We start from the raw sequence: 18,350 nt of genomic DNA on the forward strand, positions 1-18,350 counted from the left end.
TCGATATGTAACAGATTCGGCTTCAAAGTCTCTTCATCGATGGATCCTTCTCGACTCGTTTCTGGGTGCCAGCGCATGTGGCAGTCCGATCATCGTCCACTTGTTCCTGTAATAGAGATCTGGGTGACAAATTGTCTCGCAATGGTTGTAACTCGCAACGGAATAGACAACAGTGAGGCTAACAGGGTGAATAGAGGCAGAGAGCAATATTCCGGCTTGAGGTAAAATCTTGCGGACAGGAATTTAGCGGGCAGGCAAGCGATTTGCCAAAGCGAGTTATTGATAGATCACCAGTTCAACCTACACCTTACGCCAACTGCGTTGAAGGCCGTTGAACCTAGGCCAATGAACGTTGAGGAGGCAAATAATTTGCCAGGCGTGCCCGGTCCCATCCAGTGGAACGAGCCACATCCTCGTCTGCTACCCCAAAACGCTTTACTATGCTTATTTCAATGTTGAAAAGAACGCCTCATCGCCTAGCAAAGACGTGCTCACGCGGCACAAACGCCGAATGTCAAACACTGATTCTGGCGATATGCGCGCAATTGGTGCCTCCACAATATCCAATGCAAACTTCGACCACCTTCACTCGCTCACTATCTAAAAAGCCATGTCTCGACGGCGTTGATGAGGGGTATGATTTGTCACGCATCGCATCATACCAACCACGGCTCCAGTTGGATCCATCCACTCCACCCGCCCTCCACTCTAAACACTTGAAATTTCTTATTTCAACGTTGATCAACCGCCTCAACACCCAGCGAAATTAGGGTCGCCCGGTGCGAATTTGAAGTGAAAATTTTTGGGTCCGGCAAAATGTACGCAAGTGGTCGTTGCCGAAAACCCTACTCAGAATAGCATAAAAGACGCTCTTTTCCCGTCGAAAAGAAAAGCAGGACTTTCCTCCTCAGACTCCCGAACACTCGGGTGTTCTTCGCAGGATGAGATCTGCGTTGCCAAAAAGTCTTCGCGGAAAGGCCCCGCGGTACCAAGTCTGCCTCGCAGGACGGGCTCTGCGTCAACAAGTGTGCCTCGCAGGACGGGCGCTGCGATATCAAGAGCCTCCGCAGGGACATCTGCGATATCACGAGCCTCCGCAGGGACATCTGCGACATCAAGAGTCTCCGCAGGGACATCTGCGACACCAAGAGTCTCCGCAGGGACATCTGCGACACCAAGAGTCTCCGCAGGGACATCTGCGAAACCAAGTTCTCCCTCACAGCCCTGAGCCCTGTGACTGTATAATCTTGAGCTTCCATGCAGCCTTGAGCCCTGCGTTATCAAATTTGTGCTTGTTAGGCGACCCGTGGCGCCGCGGTCCTCGTCCTGATCCTCTGACGATTGCAGGCTCCTCTTCGTGGTGTCAGAGACTAGTATTCGGGTCAGTCTGAGACGTCGAAGAAGCCAAGACCTGCTCCAAAGAATCGATAGAATCAAGAATCCAACAAGACATGGTGTAAAATGACTTCAGTATTGTATGTAGATGCCACCGTACATGGCTCTGTTTCGAACAATGCACTTTGTAGCGCTCAATCATGCCCTGAGCTTCAAGAATAGACATTCTCTTCCACGTAGTGTGAATTAGAGCATCGAGTCCTGTCTGATAGCCGGGTGGCCAATCTGGGCAGCGACTGAAATCCAAAGTAGTTGCCATTGGTATGAATGCTTGTCCAGCTGGCTAGCAGTAGCAGCGGAATTTGTCCGGAAGTAGGGAGACGCGAGTATTGTGGACATCGAGGATGGTGCATGTTGAGGATTACATTTGATGTTGGAGTTGAGGGTGAGGGTGATTTTTGACAGTGAGTGATGGTGTGTTGACGGTGAGTGATGGCGTGTTGATGGTGAGGGCTAGTGATGGGTGAGAGTTGAGGGTGAGAGCTGGTGATAACGGGGCCGGACCAGTGGGTCCCTTTGTTGATGTGCAGTGCGGCGCGATTGCCGAGCGGTGAAGTGGATGCCACGGCCCACCGGTAGCCACCGGTAACCACCGATCTCCGTCATCACAGATCTCCCTTTCTCAACAATGATTCAAAAGCTGATGCACGGTGTGAATTGATGCCGTCCATCAACTTGGATCTGGTAGTACATCAAATTGCAGTATATTCAATAGACTGTACATGTATTTTTTTTCCGAAAAATTCGACTATGAGCTAGGAGTTGAGTGACGCAATCAAGGTTGCCAATTCAAAAATTATGCTAAAGTGTACATTGTCGATGGTAGAGTGTATCCTTGTTTATACTCCAGTCGCTCTTCTATGTGACTCGAGTTTTGTCGCATGCTCTTTGTTGTTATGCTGTATCTGTTAGCACGGTCTACAGTCATAAGGTTATGCCGCTACGGTATCCTCGACCGATATGTGCAATATATATATTCCTAGGCCCGCACTGTTGCGTACATTGTTGGCGGTAAATTGGAAAACATTCCTCCGGAGTATCAGCGATAGAAATCCGGGTCCTCTGGTCCTTTTCAAGTATCATTTTGTGTCGGCATGATCAGATGAAAGACACTTGTGGGGCTAAAAACGCAGATCTAGCTGGATACTTGCTCGGAAGAACGTGGGTATGATATTCTGACCAGATGATGGGTATAGTTAAGCAGAAGTGGCGCCGGCAGCCCTTCTCCCTGCGTGGTCTAGTGGAACTTCACATTTGCTTTCAGTAACGGTGCGGATTCGATTCCGGCAGAATAAATTCAGATGAGCTTTCGTCAGAACGAAGGATATCGCTCAGGCAGCCCGCCATCGTAATCACACCCCGCCTGGTTTTTGAGAGTCATTTCCCACCATCTACAGGGTTTTGCTTTTTCACCACCTCAACTCAGAATGGTCAAACCACTTTTCCGGAATCGATTGGGCATGTCGGCCGAAGTGAGCAACCGGCGGTATTGAAATTGATGGTTATCGCGGGCCTGCCGCACCAGATGATGATACGGAGGGCACAAGACAGTGGGTGCACTAGTGGGTGCACTGACGTGTCGCAGCGCGTCGCGTAGAACGCATTTGCTACGCCCACACCGAAAGTAAAATCAGCGGCTACGTTCGAAGTCAACAAGCAGGCCTTCTCCGTCTGGGATCAAAAACTAGCCTTATACCTCTTGAATCATCACTGGAAAATTGTGACAGCCGAAGCAACCGGCTGGCTGTGCTTTGCGAGGGTGCGGATAGAATTTTTCAAAATCTTGACTTGGCATTTTAAAGCGGTAGAATTTTCGCGACTTGTGGGTCGTGCGGCTGCTACATGCGTTACCTGACCTTCCTAACCACCGAGGCCAATAAATCTCACATCACATTGGAAACGTGACACCTGTGGGTGGCGACATGTTGGACGTGGGTGCAGCTCCCCGGGCGTGTGCTTCTTGCATGAAAAATACGCGCCGTTGTGATAAGAACCTGCCCAGTTGTAACTTCTTCCTCAGCTGCCAGAATCTGTTCACAGTCCCCTACATCAAGAGATGGTTCCCCATTACAAATTCATTGTACACTCAACTGTCCACTTTTTCTTCCCCACATGTTGGAAAATTATAGCTATATCAGCTTTCTCATAGTTTTTGTGAATGCCGTCTTCTGGTAGCTCTTGGTGCTCAAGGACGCTGACTGCGGGAATCGAACCTGTGCGCTTAGAGGTTGCGCAATTCGGGCTCATAACCAGTTGACTTCCCAACTAGAACCTAGTGGGTTATGGTTTAGAATCCAACTTTGCGAGGGGTCAGTGTAAACTACTACTACTACTACTACCACTACTACCAACACTGTACGGGTTCTGCTTTGATGGTGAAGAGGTGAATTCCGTGAATGGCAGGCCTCGAAGCTAAGATGAACACTTTACAGGAACACCTGGATAACTGGATGTGGTTGTCCGAGGATAATAAGCTCTCCAAGCAAACTGATAGTCCTCATGAGGTCAAGGCGATTAATTTCAAAGTACTGAAGACTTTTCAGGCTGTCATTTACGTTTACAATTGACTCCTCATGTATGATAAGCAAAGGCAAAAGCGAACTCTGCCTAAAGGAGAGATACCGCACAAAGGTGGCCACTCCATTCAGGCGGCTCGCGAGTTAATCGAAGCCCCGATAGCACCAGCACCTCTCCCCGGCCAAAGCGTGTTCACCACCTTTACAGCCATGTCAATGGGCTTTGCCAAGGTGGTTAACTGTTGAAGACGTCTGAATTGGTAACATCTCGTACGTAGCAATGGCAAATCACAAAGCAGATTTCTCTCTTTTCAAACTCTCTGGCGGTCGGTTGCGAGTTTATCGAGCATCTACCCCAATACTTAAACTACCGAATTCAATCCGCAATTGAATAATAAATAACCTATTGTATGCAAAGGAAGTAGAGTCACGAAGGCCCTTGGGAAGTAAATCCTTTAGCTAAATAATCTCTGTCAAAAAAAGAAACAGACCCTACCACACTGCTTGGGTAGACATACCAGTCCTAGACAAACAGCGCCTCTTGCCACCATGAACAGCGAGGGTTGGCTGCTGGATCAGGCAAAGGAGAAATGAAGGTTGAATTCATGTTGAGTACCGTCGATTCTTTACCGTATAGCGGAAAGTTCGGAGTGATGCCAGGGATATTTGGATCACCGGTAACGGCAAATTGTGTGAAATAATCCTGCAGAATCATCGCCAGAGTCCCATTTTCGACACCGGGAAACGGCCCGCTAGTGTAAAATGCGTATGGTGTGTCTGTACCATGACGCCCGGGTGGCACGCTGAAGAGGTATGCACGGGATCCTAGCCCACTAAAAGCCTGCGCTAGAAAACCAGCGTTGCAGGCGATTTCCATCTCCCCAATAGCTAGGGCCACACGTGATAGCATTGTGGTATAATCTTGGGACCCATCAAAAATAGGTGGATAGAGGGTGGTTGCTAAGTACGAGACAATCGCTTCAGAGGCTGTAGGCAGCCATGATTTTATTGCTGCCGCAAATGCCGAGTCGTTGGCAATCGCTGGATTAGCAAATGTAAGGCCCTGAGCATACCGTTAGCTTGTGATATAATCCAGAACGCTCCCAGGGATATATTTGCCTCATTTGAACAGTGCCCAGCAATGACTTTCACTTTGTGGTCAAAGCTGCCTTGTAAGAGAAGCTTGCCAGGCATAGCTGGGATCAAATCTCCGTCAACGGAAGGCCCTATATTCAATAATCAGCAACCCGAATAACTGTAGATGACAGAAATGATTACCAAAGATGAAGGAGCCGTAGGGTGCTAGTGAAACTACCTCACTGTTGGCTTGAATCAGTGCAGCAGACGATAGCTGGCGAGCTTCCTGCACAGTGCTAACGTTTGCTGCCTTTAGAAACTGCTGAAGCGATACCTCGGGAGCGTAGTTGCCTGGTAGAGGGTAGAATCCAGGACTCATAGAAATAGCCTGCTGGAACGGACTTCTGCCATTGCGGCCCCCGTAGGCTGTAATCTGATGCATTATAGACCCGCCGCCAGCGCTCTCGCCAAAAACTGTGACTCGATTTGGGTCACCGCCAAAGAGGTGGATATATTTCTGTACCCACTGGAGTGCGAAACGTTGATCAAGCAACCCAACATTAGCGGTCCCGTTAGTTTGAAGAGACGGGCCGGCCAAGAAACCGAAGGCCCCAAGCTGGATATAAGATTATATTAAGATTAGAATGGCCTGGTAAGTTCCGCAGAAACTTACACGATAGTTCATAGCCACGTAGATGACACTCTGCTTACTCCGATCAAGCAGACCAACAGGATTAAAGCCTGTCAGCTTATCGCCAGCCACATACCCACCCCCATAAATCCAAACCATTACAGGTGAACCAGAACCAAAATTCCGACTCTCGAAAATTTTCTCAGGTACAACAACATCCAAGAAGAGACAGTCTTCACTCTCATTATCGTCTGAAGTATGGATCTCCACAGAAGAGTCGTTGGTGGTGCTTAGACCAGTCGATACCCAGTTTGGATATATCTGGGGGCATATGGGGCCATATGTTCCATCCTGTATTCCAGCTGAACGGTTGCCTGGAGGATCCACAGGGCCTTGGAAACGCAATTCTCCTACAGGAGGAGCTGCAAACCGGATGTTCGAAAAGTTATAGTACGTGTTAGTGGACTGTTAATAATTAGTGGATATATAGCAAAATGGTTGGAGAAGAAATGTACCTTGAGCAAGGATGCTTGGTGTATGGCATAGCCGATATCAACGATTGGTGTAACAGATTGTGCATATGTAAGGACTGCTGCCCCCAGGGGAATAAGAACTCGAGAAAACATAATGGTAGAACTGGATGCAATCCAGCCTCAGATTTTACTAGTGAGCCAGGTAACTGAAAGAGTGGAGGGAGACCTAAATACTGATTGAAGCTTGGATAATCTCAATAGCAAAATGCCGGTTTTTAGTGCCGACCGGAAGGATCCTACCCAGACTGCGGGAAATCAAAACCCTAAAACCCGCTGCCCGTGGGCAATGTCCGCTGCCGATTCGAAAATATATATGTACCCGGTCCTTTGTGACCCAACCCCCTACGGGTATCTGCAACGTCCACATATTTTGTTCATTACGCTCTCTCTACACCACCAGGGTTCCTTGGCCACCGCGATGAACTTATAAGGATTCAAAGAATTTTATGCTTATTGCGCTGTCTCAAGCCAATCACCTCAAATTTGAGCCAAAAAATCGGCGATTTGCGATCTTCTCAGCGTCCTCCCAAACTCGTATTCGTTTGGGTACCCGCGGGCTTACGCGACTCAAAAATAGATAGATCTAAACGCCTGACGCGACTCCTACAAAATCCACATTTAAGCCTTCAAAATGAAAAATTTCATTCCCAAATCTGATGGCCCCTCCTCGTTGCCCTTGAACTTTGCAAGACTACCTACAGGTATGCTAAGACGGCCTGCAGCCTTTCAGTGGACCCCGCAAGAGCTAAGATATAACCACTTGAAGACCTCAGACGACGCGAAGACGTGTTGGGACCTCAACACAGAAGGAAATGGATTTTGTACGAGCCGAATCTAGGTAGAGAGTTTCTAGAATAGAGGCAGGAGGAGGTAGTTGAAAATGATTCGATTTACTTCCACCCCAATCACGCAGCTGGGTGATAGAAGCCAGAAGAGATCTTCTAGTAGGGTAACAATGAGCTCGATTCGATAGCGTGGTTACGAGGTATACTAGTTTTTATCACAAGCCAATCTTACTTTTTTTGTCCATAATAGTTGTTCCGAAAGTATACCATGATCTCAAACAAAAGCGATACAATCATATAATCGAAAATTAGTGCATAACTTAATGTAAAATGACAAGTCAACTGTTATTGCTTTTTTGGGTTATAACGGGTACCCATTTGGGTCTTGGGTTGGGTTGCCGAGTGTTGGTTTATTAAGTGATGCTTCAATGTTCATATTGTTGAGGGGAGTTGATTGTGTGTTGTGTTGGATGTGTTGTCTAAGATACAAGTAGACTGAGAAGTCAGGTATATATTTGTGCACGTGATCCCAGCCTCATTATTATTCCAGCAACCGGGATATTTTAACACCGAGATGACAACCCGCCCACGGGTCTGCTGACTAAGACCCAACCCAACCCGTGGGTGGGTTTGTTGTTTTATTAAGTGATGCTTCAATGGTCATATTATTGAGGGGAGTTGATTGTGTGTTGTGTTGGATGTGTTGTCTAAGATACATGTAGACTGAGAAGTCAGGTATATGTTTGTGCACGTGATCCCAGCCTCATTATTATCCCAGCAACCGGGATATTCCAACAGGGTTTTCACGGGCGGGTTTGGGCGGTGGGCGGGTATTGGCGAGGTCAACTTGTTACTGTCATTGTCAATCTTGCAGTCTTGGACACCTCTGGTATTCAGTGAAAAATGAAACCACGATCTTGCTCAGCGACATGAGCATGATATAACCTGAGTTGGCCAAATATCCAATGTATATGTGGCTAGACACACCAGACTTTAGGCGCCACTTCACACCTTGTCCAGCTAGTGGACGCGCCCCTGTTTGGAAAGCTATATCTGCCTTCCCAATCCTGCATTCTACACTTATTTACCGAATTCTCTCCCCGGGCATATGGTAAATTTTTATTTGTTTACAAAAGTGATTATTTTCATAAAGTAAAATAAAGTAAAAATCTATATTACGAGCCAATAACTGGGAAATGCGGGCTTTTAAGTTCACTCAGGCTCAAATCAGGGCGTTTTTATTGGCACAGCCAGATAATTCGGGGTTCCTCTTCTACTTCGGCAGATGCTTCGGCTACTAAAGGCTTCGCCAGCCCTGGAAAGGGGTCTATGTGTAATCCGGAGTCCAAGAGGGTAGGGTTTTAGGTAGTTTCTCATCCGTTCGGTGGACCTAAACCCTGTTTACCCCACGTCTCTAGAACGCGGGGATCTTCCTTGTATGCCGACGTAGCTTTAGAGATACTTTAATCTCGTTTAATATGCCGAAAATGCTGCCGATGTGGGTTTGGATCCTAGCTATCTCCAAGGTTGGTAGCTAGGCGTGAGACTGAAATCTGGGGTGGTTCCACATAGCTATATAGTCAGGCTCCCGGCTCGCTTGAATCTAGAACACGGATCTAGTCAATTGATTTCTATTCTTTCTTGATACATCACAATGACGGGAAAAGCGGTCGATGAGATTCTAGGCGGCAGTTCTCATACTTCGCAGATAGAAGGCGGAGCCATGCCAGGTCTAACACAAGTTCCTACCTCGGTGACTCTCGGCTGAGCAGTTCGAAAAGCTCTACCTAAGTCCGATGATGCACCGCCAGCCGACTCTTGCAAAGAATCTTGGCAATCCTACTCCTCTGTGTGCTTTGTTGTATCCTTGATTGGAACCATCGGGTATTAACGTGACTCTAGGGGACTTGGGGCTTTCGTGCTTACCTTCACGCCGCTTGCGTGTTGTTTGATGGCCTGGAGAGGCGCTGGTGGAGGTGGTGCTGCCTTCAAGTAAAAAGTCCCTCAGATAACCGAGAGGATCATTGACTAACTAGGGACAGTGGAGTTATTATCATGCTCGGTGGAATTTTGCTGGTGATCTCTAGTATTCTAAAATTTATTCTTGGAAATACATTTAGTTCGGTTGTTTTCGGCCACTTAGGTAAGTGAATTTGAATTTGTCGAAACGACATAATAGAGCACTGATTCGCATTAGGTGGATTCTGCTTGGCCTTTGGTGCTAGCATGACTCCAGCATTCAACTCTACAGGTATCTACAGATCCTTTCTTGCCCTAGCCACTCCTTATTGATCCTCGCCAAGCTCCATACTCCCCAGACGGAACCAATACATTGGCAGGTCTTCATAGCCCCGGATTTGTGAACACTTTCGGTATGTAGTTGTTCAATTCACTTGTACAGCCCTTTAACCTTGTTCCGATAGCATTCTTCTTTCTGTTCATGGCGCTACTAATGGTGATCTATACCGTTTGCGCAACTCAAACAAATCTGCCGTTTTTACTAATCTTCGCGAGCTTGATCGTCGTATTCTCGCTCCTAGCTGCCGCGTACTGGAAACTGGGTGCTGGAAATGAGATAATGGGTAATCGCTTGACAGTTGTAGGTCTCGAAGTTTTCCCGTCTTTCCATGCAAAAGTCTGACAATGAAATTTCTAGGGCGCCGGCGCTGCTCTATTCGTCGCTACTATTCTAGGCTTCTACCTATTGACTGCCCAACTACTTGACTCTGTTGGGTTCCCTCTCTCCTTACCCATTGGAGATTTCAGTAGTCTTTGGACTCGCGCACATAGACAGTAAATTCTGATTTTACCATTTCAATGGGTGTTGATTACCTGACAGACTTCTAGGAGCGATCCTGAGTTGGCTACCGATACCAACTGCAAGTATTGAAAGTCTTGCTACGCTTGAAATCTTTCTGCAGTCTCGAAGCTATTATGTTGATCACCATTATGCTAGAGAACGGAGTTGTGGCGGAGGCTACTAGTCCAAGAGGGACCTAGACTACCTTTCTGGATACATAGAACTGGTGATGTCATATAATGCTCATCAAAAGCATCAAACTTTGCATTGGTGGGCGAATTTGCCAGCAAAATCGTCTTGCCCGTGACTTGCATAACTAATACAGCCTTTGACTGTTGGTTTTTCAGTATTAGACTTACAGTCTAGCGATAATCCATGAAAACCACTGAAATAAGGTTTCAAGCCTAGTCACGTGCAGGACGTTTCCCCTTCTCTCACTTCGTTCGTTTCAGGGCATGGGGCGGTGAGGCAGCGAGCCATTGAAGCGCGCCTCGAAGTGGAGGTCCAGGCATTCGAGCGCCATCGTGAATGGTCGCGTCGTGAAGCCGACGCCTACCACACCATTTTCCGGTACCTGTCCCCCCCACATCAGCATTCATGTCGCGGGACTAGAGACGTCCCGTGACCTCTGGAATGAACTTGAAGAACGGTACCGGCGAATGGAACTCGCCACTTTCTGCGAATTGTTTGCCCAGCTTTGCGAGACAACCGGCGAATGATGCGCCAGTGCGCGTGATTTTGTTGATCGCGTACGGCTGCTTGTACATCGATTGAATGCCATTGCTCCAGGATCAATCAGTGACAAGACACATATTGCGATTCTGCTCACGCAGATCGGACCGGAATACATCCTGGTTGTGGATGCGATCCAGAATGACAAGGATCCGGTCAACCCGACCACGATCGGAAATCGGCTGTCCAACGCCAAGCAGACGGTCCGGGAGAAGGAGTCTCCCGCGCCCCCGTCGGGAGTCCCAGGACCATCAATCAATGCAGTGCAGAGAAATCCCAAGAAATGTACCTACTGCAGGAAGTGCGACCATGTGGTCGCGGAGTGCTGGAAGAAACAGCGCGAAATACACCCGCCTAGGGACCATGCCCTGAAGGCTGAACGGAGTGCTTCCGGCTCACCAAGAAACAACATGCAAAATATACCATCAAGCCAGATGGAAGATCGGCAGGGCCCGCCGACTTCCAAGAGACCGCGGATCAATATCGTGAGGGCGAGGGTGACGACCCTCTATACCCACGCACCGCAACCCCGGTGGATCCTGGACTCGGCCGCCACCAGCCACATCTGCTGGGACCGCAGCTGCTTCAGCAGTCTTCGGCCCCACCGCGAGATGTTGGACACGGCGGGCGATCCAGTGGAAGCCGAAGGGATTGGTACGGTGAAGCTCACGCTCCGGGGGAAGTTCAACCAACCCCTGGTGTTAAAGAATGTATTCTTGCGCCACGCGTCGGGATGAACCTGATCAGCGTGCCGAAGTTATTGCGAGACCGCTACTCGGTGGTGGCGCACCCGCAGAACGTCTTTGTGCAACGCCGAGGACGGACCGTGGGGACCGCCTACCATGCGGAGGAGGATCTACTGATCCTGCGGTGCCATGTGAGCAAGAGATCCCGAGAGCGAGTCCAACTGGCGAGGGCGCCGGCGACCCATGACCATGCAGATCCCCTGGAACCGCAGGCGGTGGCCATGGACGTTGACGATCCTTGGGAGTCAAGTGACGTAGAATGTACAGCGTTAACCTCTGAACTCGGTGGTGAAGCCCGGATACTCGAAGCAGATGCGAGCACAGGAATGGACCAGGCCTCCGAAGCGTTGTGGCATGCTCGGATGGGACATCTGAACCGGGGCGATCTGAGGGTGGTCCTCCCGCAGACCGGCACTCCGTACCGACCGCTGACGCCGGCGCAGCTGCTGGCAACGCCGCAGTGCGCGGCATGTATGTCGGGTAAGCAGCATCAGAAGAGAAACTCCCGTGCACGACGACCACGTCTGCACTCAACGAGAATTTTCGAATTGATCCATTCGGACATCATGGAGATGCCGATGGCCAAAGATGGCTCCAGGTACGTGATCACCTTTACTGACGATTATTCTCGTGGCTCGTGGGCCTATGCTATGAGGTGGAAGCATGAAGCGCTCTAGAAGTTCCAACAGTTTGAGGTCTGGATGCACCGACAGTTCGGCGCCCAGATCAAAAGGTTTCTCACCGACAACGGGAAAGAATATTTGCCTATTGGAACATATCTCGAATCCCAGGGAGTCGAGTTTGACACCTCGCCACCATACTGCAAAGGGCAGAATGGACTGGCTGAACGTACCAATCGCACCACCCGGGAGCGAGTCAACACGCTCCTGCCCGATGCGGCGTACTCCTTCCTGGTGGACCGAGCTCTTGGACACGGTGGTCTATCTAAAGCTGCGCACTCCAGCATCGATCTTACAGAAGAAGGCCCCGTATGGAATCTTATACGGAGAGCCGCCGTCACTGCTGCATCTGCAGCGGATCGGCTCCCGTGCATGGGTACTGATCCCGAAGAAGCACCGAGAAAAACCCGGGCCCAGATCATCCGAGTGCCGATTGCTAGGTTACTGCGAATCAAACCAGTACAAGCTTTATGAAGTTTATTCGGGAAAGACAGTCTTCTCCCGTGATGTCGAGTTCGATGAGACGATCCCCGTAGCATCCATCCATTGAGAGGAAACAGGCGACAACCTCCCAGAAATGATTCTCCATCACCAGTCTTTCCAACAGCAGTTCGGTACCACCACCGACTAGCGCACTGTCAACTTTTGTGATTCAGAGGAAGGCTGGTTGTCTTATTTCAGCGGGAATAGATGAGCCTATATACACAACGGCCGTTGTTAAACATCCGCAGGACCATAAAGGAGCATTATCTTAAGCTCAGTCAGTGGCCGTGATGGGCCGCTGTGAACGGTCGAAACCGCTGTGGCATAGCCCTGGCATGCGAAATGCAGGGCCCTGCCGTGGGGCCCCTTCGCTTTGAAAAACGATCATCCGAGTGCCGCAACAGTGCAGCGTCAGTTACTCAAGCGCTAGGCTCTTTTCATCTCCGCATGGGCAGATACTCTTCAATTGAATCGCATACTCAGAATAGGGCCAAGTCTGCGTCACATAGAGATCCGCCGCGAGATCCGCCGCAAGATCCCTTCCCAGTACGTCGAGTTCAATGAAAATGGAGAATTCGCTCGCTGCTTTGAAATCTTTGAAACCTCTAATGAATCGACATCTCCCTATGCATCGGGTTTCTGTGCCCACAATCGCTAACTCCAACATCAATCAGTAAAATTTATTTGGTGGAGAGCTGAGTGAATTTACCCTTCTGATGTATATGGAAGCAGGGTCACATGGCTTCACTTCTCAGCTTGGCCACATAGACTTGGAACTTCCTCCTCGCTCCAAGACTGCCGCGTGCCAAACCAAGTAAGTAACCGCATACCTCGAAAGTATCGCTGATGCGTCCTCTAATTTAGGTGGATTAAATTCTTAGCTTAATTCTTCGGAACTTGCAACCTTCGCAATCGGACAGGATGCAAAGGCATGGAGACCTGGAAGGAAACAACGAATGCAGTGTAGCCAAAGAACTGCCATCCGCGGACCAGCCAGGTAGCTGCCAGGAAGGTTATGCAGTGGAACACACTGGCCAGTACGTGAGGGACGCTGACTTTCGGCGAGGGCGATCTGTTCCAACGCCCGCCTGATCCTGTCGAGATCCACATAAGGACTGTACGGGAGTAGACGATTACGGCGGAAGGTAGTCGCTAAATTAGGTTCCGCACCACTTCCAAAGTACATTTACCAGCTGTTGCCGATGCAGAGGTTTAGCGACACAGTCACTCATGCCCCTGGCCAGGTAGGTCTCGGCATCGCCCTTCAAAGCGTTCCCTGTCAGCGCAATGATAGGCACAACTGCATTCATTTTGCGAATATGCTCTGTCGCCGTCAAGCCATCCATGACCGGCATATTGATGTCCATCAAGATCAGGTTGTAGGCGAGTGGCTTTGATTTCACCATTCGCACGGCTTCCGCACCGTCCCAGGCGGCATCCAACCTTTCAAACCCGAGACTATTCAGAAGCTTCAGCATGATAGTGTGGTTGATCTTGTTATCCTCGACTAGCAGGATATGCGTCTGCGGGGCAACCTTCTGGAGGGCACAAGTATCAAGCGGCGTTTCGTCTTCCCACGAGCCCGACTGATTTGCTTCAAAATTCGATGTATCGACGCGACCCACCTTTACGGCCATCCAAAATACGCTGCCCGGCCCGTCGGGATTCGCATGGAAGCCAACCGTTCCATTCATCAACTCGGCTAAAGTTTTGCAGATCGAGAGTTCCAGCCTAGTAGCCGGAAAACTCTTGGTGGCTGAGTCTGTAAATCGGGTAAAGGGTTCGAAGAGTGAATCGATGGTATCATGTGGAACGCCGACCCCGGAATCCACAACCCGAGCCGTGATGATATATGTCTCAGGATCATCCTCATCGACGGTGTACGTGACATCGACGCGGACATATCCGCGTTCTGTGAATTTCACCGCATTGCTGACCAGATTCTGCAGAACCTGCCGGAACCGCAGCCGATCGCCTTTTACGTTTTGGGGAAACTGGGGGGCAACGGTACACCCTAAGACTACCCCGTGCTTTGTCCCCGACTTGCATTTGCGGGTCACCATGCTGACCTCGTCGGGAATACTGAAGATATCTGTGTGCAGATGTAAAGGATCCGACGACAGTTGGGAGTAGTCCAGAAAGTTGTTTATCACCTGCATGAGGAACTTGCCTGAGTCCTCGAGCATGGATGCATATTCGCGCTGGTTGTCATTCAGCGGTGTATCCATAAGCATGGCCAGAGCCAGAGACATCCCGTTCATCGGGGTGCGCAGCTCATGCGATATGCTGGCCAAGAAACGAGACTTCAGGTTGGATGATTCTTCGAAAGCATCGATGAGGCGCGCTTCAGCTGCTTTATGTTCAGTCATATCACGGGTGACCTTCACAAATCCCACGTGGCGGCCATATTGATGGGCCGCCGTGATCATCACATTGGCCCAGAATCGTGTGCCATCTTTCCTGTAACGCCATCCTTCATCCTCCACCTTGCCCTCCTGTAAACAAATCTCCAACTCCCGGGCGGGCTTGTTCTTCTTACAGTCCTCGCGCCCATAAAAGATGGAGAAATGTTGGCCGATGATCTCTTCGGCTGTGTACCCCTTCAAAGTCGCGGCCCCCGAGTTCCAAGTCATGATGTGACCCCGTGTATCCAACATGAAAATGGCATAGTCCTTCACGGTGTCGACAATAACTCTGTGCAGCTCATTCGGATAAACCTGTTCCCCCATGACCTTCAATCCAGCCATTTCACGTTTCGCTTTTTGCACCTCCATGAGTACGTATATCAAGTCATCGTCGTCAAAAATCGGTGTTATGTGGAGTGCGATGTCTACATCGTTCTTCCCGACGCGAACATTGTTGATCACTTGAACGGCCCGCGTGGCGATAGCCATTCCCAGCGCACCACTTAACGATGCGATGTCTGGAGCCAGGATCACGCGTGGTGTCAACGCGTACACGCTAATGTTGATTATCTGGTCCCGAGGCGTATCGGACAAAGCCTCGTAGCTCTCAGAGACTTCCACTACTTGTAGGGAGCCATCTAATACAATCGTTGGTGTTGGTGTGCAACGGTAGATCCGTAGAATTGTATGACCGATGCATGTGCTAGTCGGCACGTCGGCCGCAATTTCAGTATTCTGAGGAGCCTTGTGCTCAGGAACCAGCTTCTGGGCCGTAGTTTTGGAAGTCAAGGCGACATTTCCGGCTCGACAGCCTTCCTCTTGGTCCAAATCCATCGTCGGATCAAATCGGTCCTAACCACTCCGAGGGAACAAAATACGAAAGAGCGAATGACTGATTCGTTCAGCCAGTTGGTATCAAACGGTCAGAAAAAAGGAATATTAGCTTGGGGTATAAAGAGACTGGCGAACAAAAACGGCGAAACTCCAGACACGCTCATGTTACGGCTTAGCTCGGTTGCTGAAAATTATCAGCTAGAGCACAGCGAAGGTCGTTTGCTCAGTGGCGCAACCAGGGGCCATGGACGAAAGGCCTCCTTTGGATATTTTCCAAGGTGGCGTACCGCTGGTACTTGGGCAGAGTTAACTATCTAACCGAGTAAGAACAAGTCACCAGATCCCCAACGAATCACATTTGCCCAATGCCAGACTCAGAAATCAAAAGCTCAACCTTCGGGTTCCATTTCCATCATGTTCCAGACTAGTTTTACGGAGCTACATTTTTCCGATTGGATTGCCGAAACAGAAATGAAGCAAGGGACCACAAGAGGGCGAATCTAGTCAACAGTTCGACGGCTTGGCTTTTGGTGAACTTGTCACATCGCCGAGCTAGCATCCTCCCTTTCAGATGCAACAGAATCTGTGTGTACCATATCTTAAATTTACTCCGAAAACCGACGAAAGATAGTTGGGCTAATCACTTTTATTCGCTTACAGGCAGCCAAAAGTTCGCTTACAGACAGCCGAAGCAGAAGTCGAAAACGTGTTCTAGTTCAGAGGTATGAATTGTGTTATTGTTCAGAGGGAAACATTAGGCTATATATATATACAACAAGAAGAACAAGTTGATTGGAAATCAACTTGGTTCATCGTATAGATATCTCGGGATTAATTCCGATGGTTCGGCTTGCTTCCTGATCTGTACCAGCTTCATATCACAACAAAACGGATTACCCCTCAGACACTCGTGCTTTCTTTCCCAGCGCCCCACCCAGATCGCGCTAAACTAGATCTGGGTCATGAAAACCCCACTATTCTTTCTTGATGTATCCGTCGTAGATCATGAAAATTACCGTAATTGCCGTTACCGGCCTTATGGGCCCATATTTGCCAAGACGCCCTCGCCATAGCCTACCTAGTTTTAGCTTGGCCTCGATTGCACCAGTTTTGTGGATCCCAACGTCCCCCCCCCTCCCCACCCTAGATTTCTTTTTTTTTTTTTTTTTTTCCTCCCGAAACTTACAAAACTGTTGCACTGTGGATATGCTATTCCAAGATAACAAAACTTAATTCTGCCTCATATCTTATTCGATAAATATGGGTTTTAAATACATTTGACAATGGTGGCATATTTCGGGTCCCAACGGGAAAGTGACCGATAACCGAAACAAGCTCACTTCGGACCCAAATTCGGTCTTGCGTTTTAGATACTATCCTTATAGAAGGAATTCATTGCTGTTCGAGCAGATAGAAGACTGGCATTCAGATTGCCGATTTCTTCCTTAATGAGGGTAAGACGGAACATCTCAATTGCTTCTGCGACCTCGCCATGTATACTCATCATCGCACTGACTCTTCCAATATTTTCACAGCTTTCGTGAAATTTGCGGAAGCCCAACGCCACTGCACATTGTTGCAGGGATTCACTGTTGAAGATCAAAGAAACAAAGTCTCTTTTCGAACTACCCATAAGCATATATCGTCAGAATGCCAGTTCACCTCTCTTAATTGCCTCAAGTTATGCACTCTGACTAAGGCAGGTTTGCATCGGCCATCAGCGCTTACAGGGCCATCTCCATATAGTCCACCTTCTCCTTGCCTCTTTCAATGAAGCCATAGAGCGCTGTTGAGCTACTCTTTCGATCTTCTTCCTCATCCGTCTCCAACAACTGGGAGAAGACGGTCATATCAAGTACTCCCTTCATCTTGATGTTGAGTTCATTGTTTTCCATGATATTTTGAGAGGCTATTAGATGATAAGTTAAACGCCAAATGAAAGGTCGGCTTGCCTTTATAGCTCTGTACTATGGAATGCTAGAATATAGTATTCACAGTGCAGCAATCTCATAGGTTTTGGAAGGAAACCGCAAAAAAGAAAAGAAGTAGTCTTGGGGTTTTGGGTGGGGGTGGTTCCACAAGACTGGTGCGATCGAGGTAAAGCTAAAACTCAAGCTAGGCTACCTATGGCTACAGGACATATTTGCCAAGTGCTGGAAACTGCATTTGCGGTAATTTTGATGATCTACCAGAAATTCATCAAGAAAAGCTGGTGGGACTTTCCTTGACCATATTAGGTTTAGCGCTACTGAGTGGGCGCTGTAGAACACCATGCAGATACGGAAGGATAGTTGGGGAAAAGATAAGGCATAAGAGAGAGTGCCAGGATGAGAAATTGATGTACTGGCTAGGTAGTACTGAACATGTCCAATAGAATCAGATGATTGATTGATTAAGGATCAGAGTGGTTGAGCACCCGTGAGAGTCTGTATCATCCAGTTTTGGTGTGTTACGGCACCGTACTGAGTCTAGCCCGAATACCACGCGAATACCTCTGGAATTGGATGGACGACGAATATTGTCGGTATCAGTGGGGAATTGGTATTGTAAGGCATGGTCAGAATGTATCATTGTAACTTAGCCAAGAGTCTTAGTCATGGTCGGTCGCATACAAATTAGTATGTGAGCGAACATAACAAGAAGAGACAACAATCCATGGACCTGATTGGACGTACATTTCTGTTCCGACAAATATCCTATCCCGAATGGGTCCTAGTGGTATTTGACCATTCC

General features: G+C 48.8%; 5 protein-coding genes across 5 annotated transcripts; 2 read left to right on the top strand and 3 right to left on the bottom strand.

Annotated features, from left to right (window-relative positions):
* Nucleotides 1-3,968: 3,968 nt before the first annotated feature.
* N7481_010242 (uncharacterized protein) lies at nt 3,969-4,157 on the top strand (the record flags this gene model as incomplete). The annotated part of the gene is made up of 1 exon (XM_057269461.1): nt 3,969-4,157. One exon carries the CDS (start codon nt 3,969-3,971, stop codon nt 4,155-4,157), a length of 189 nt encoding a protein of 62 aa, XP_057120138.1.
* A 277-nt stretch (nt 4,158-4,434) lies between these two features.
* On the bottom strand, nt 4,435-6,245 carry N7481_010243 (uncharacterized protein; the record flags this gene model as incomplete). The annotated part of the gene is made up of 5 exons (XM_057269462.1): nt 4,435-4,974; nt 5,064-5,137; nt 5,190-5,604; nt 5,662-6,084; nt 6,135-6,245. The coding sequence occupies 5 exons, from the start codon at nt 6,243-6,245 to the stop codon at nt 4,435-4,437; spliced, it is 1,563 nt and encodes a 520-aa protein (XP_057120139.1).
* Nucleotides 6,246-8,733: 2,488 nt separating this feature from the next.
* On the top strand, nt 8,734-9,734 carry N7481_010244 (uncharacterized protein; the record flags this gene model as incomplete). The annotated part of the gene is made up of 7 exons (XM_057269463.1): nt 8,734-8,786; nt 8,840-8,929; nt 8,980-9,080; nt 9,135-9,188; nt 9,256-9,309; nt 9,361-9,536; nt 9,594-9,734. The coding sequence occupies 7 exons, from the start codon at nt 8,734-8,736 to the stop codon at nt 9,732-9,734; spliced, it is 669 nt and encodes a 222-aa protein (XP_057120140.1).
* Nucleotides 9,735-13,535: 3,801 nt separating this feature from the next.
* Nucleotides 13,536-15,617, bottom strand: N7481_010245 (PAS domain-containing hybrid sensor histidine kinase/response regulator; the record flags this gene model as incomplete). Its single annotated transcript, XM_057269464.1, has 1 exon — nt 13,536-15,617. The coding sequence occupies one exon, from the start codon at nt 15,615-15,617 to the stop codon at nt 13,536-13,538; it is 2,082 nt and encodes a 693-aa protein (XP_057120141.1).
* A 1,366-nt stretch (nt 15,618-16,983) lies between these two features.
* N7481_010246 (uncharacterized protein) lies at nt 16,984-17,512 on the bottom strand (the record flags this gene model as incomplete). Its single annotated transcript, XM_057269465.1, has 2 exons — nt 16,984-17,206; nt 17,346-17,512. The coding sequence occupies 2 exons, from the start codon at nt 17,510-17,512 to the stop codon at nt 16,984-16,986; spliced, it is 390 nt and encodes a 129-aa protein (XP_057120142.1).
* Between the last annotated feature and the right edge of the window lie 838 nt (nt 17,513-18,350).

This window comes from Penicillium waksmanii, assembly GCF_028829765.1.
Source record: "Penicillium waksmanii strain IBT 27052 chromosome Unknown utg000008l:1.0-5622682.0:1.0-5626561.0, whole genome shotgun sequence".
In the NCBI taxonomy this organism is placed as follows: Eukaryota; Fungi; Ascomycota; class Eurotiomycetes; order Eurotiales; family Aspergillaceae; genus Penicillium; species Penicillium waksmanii.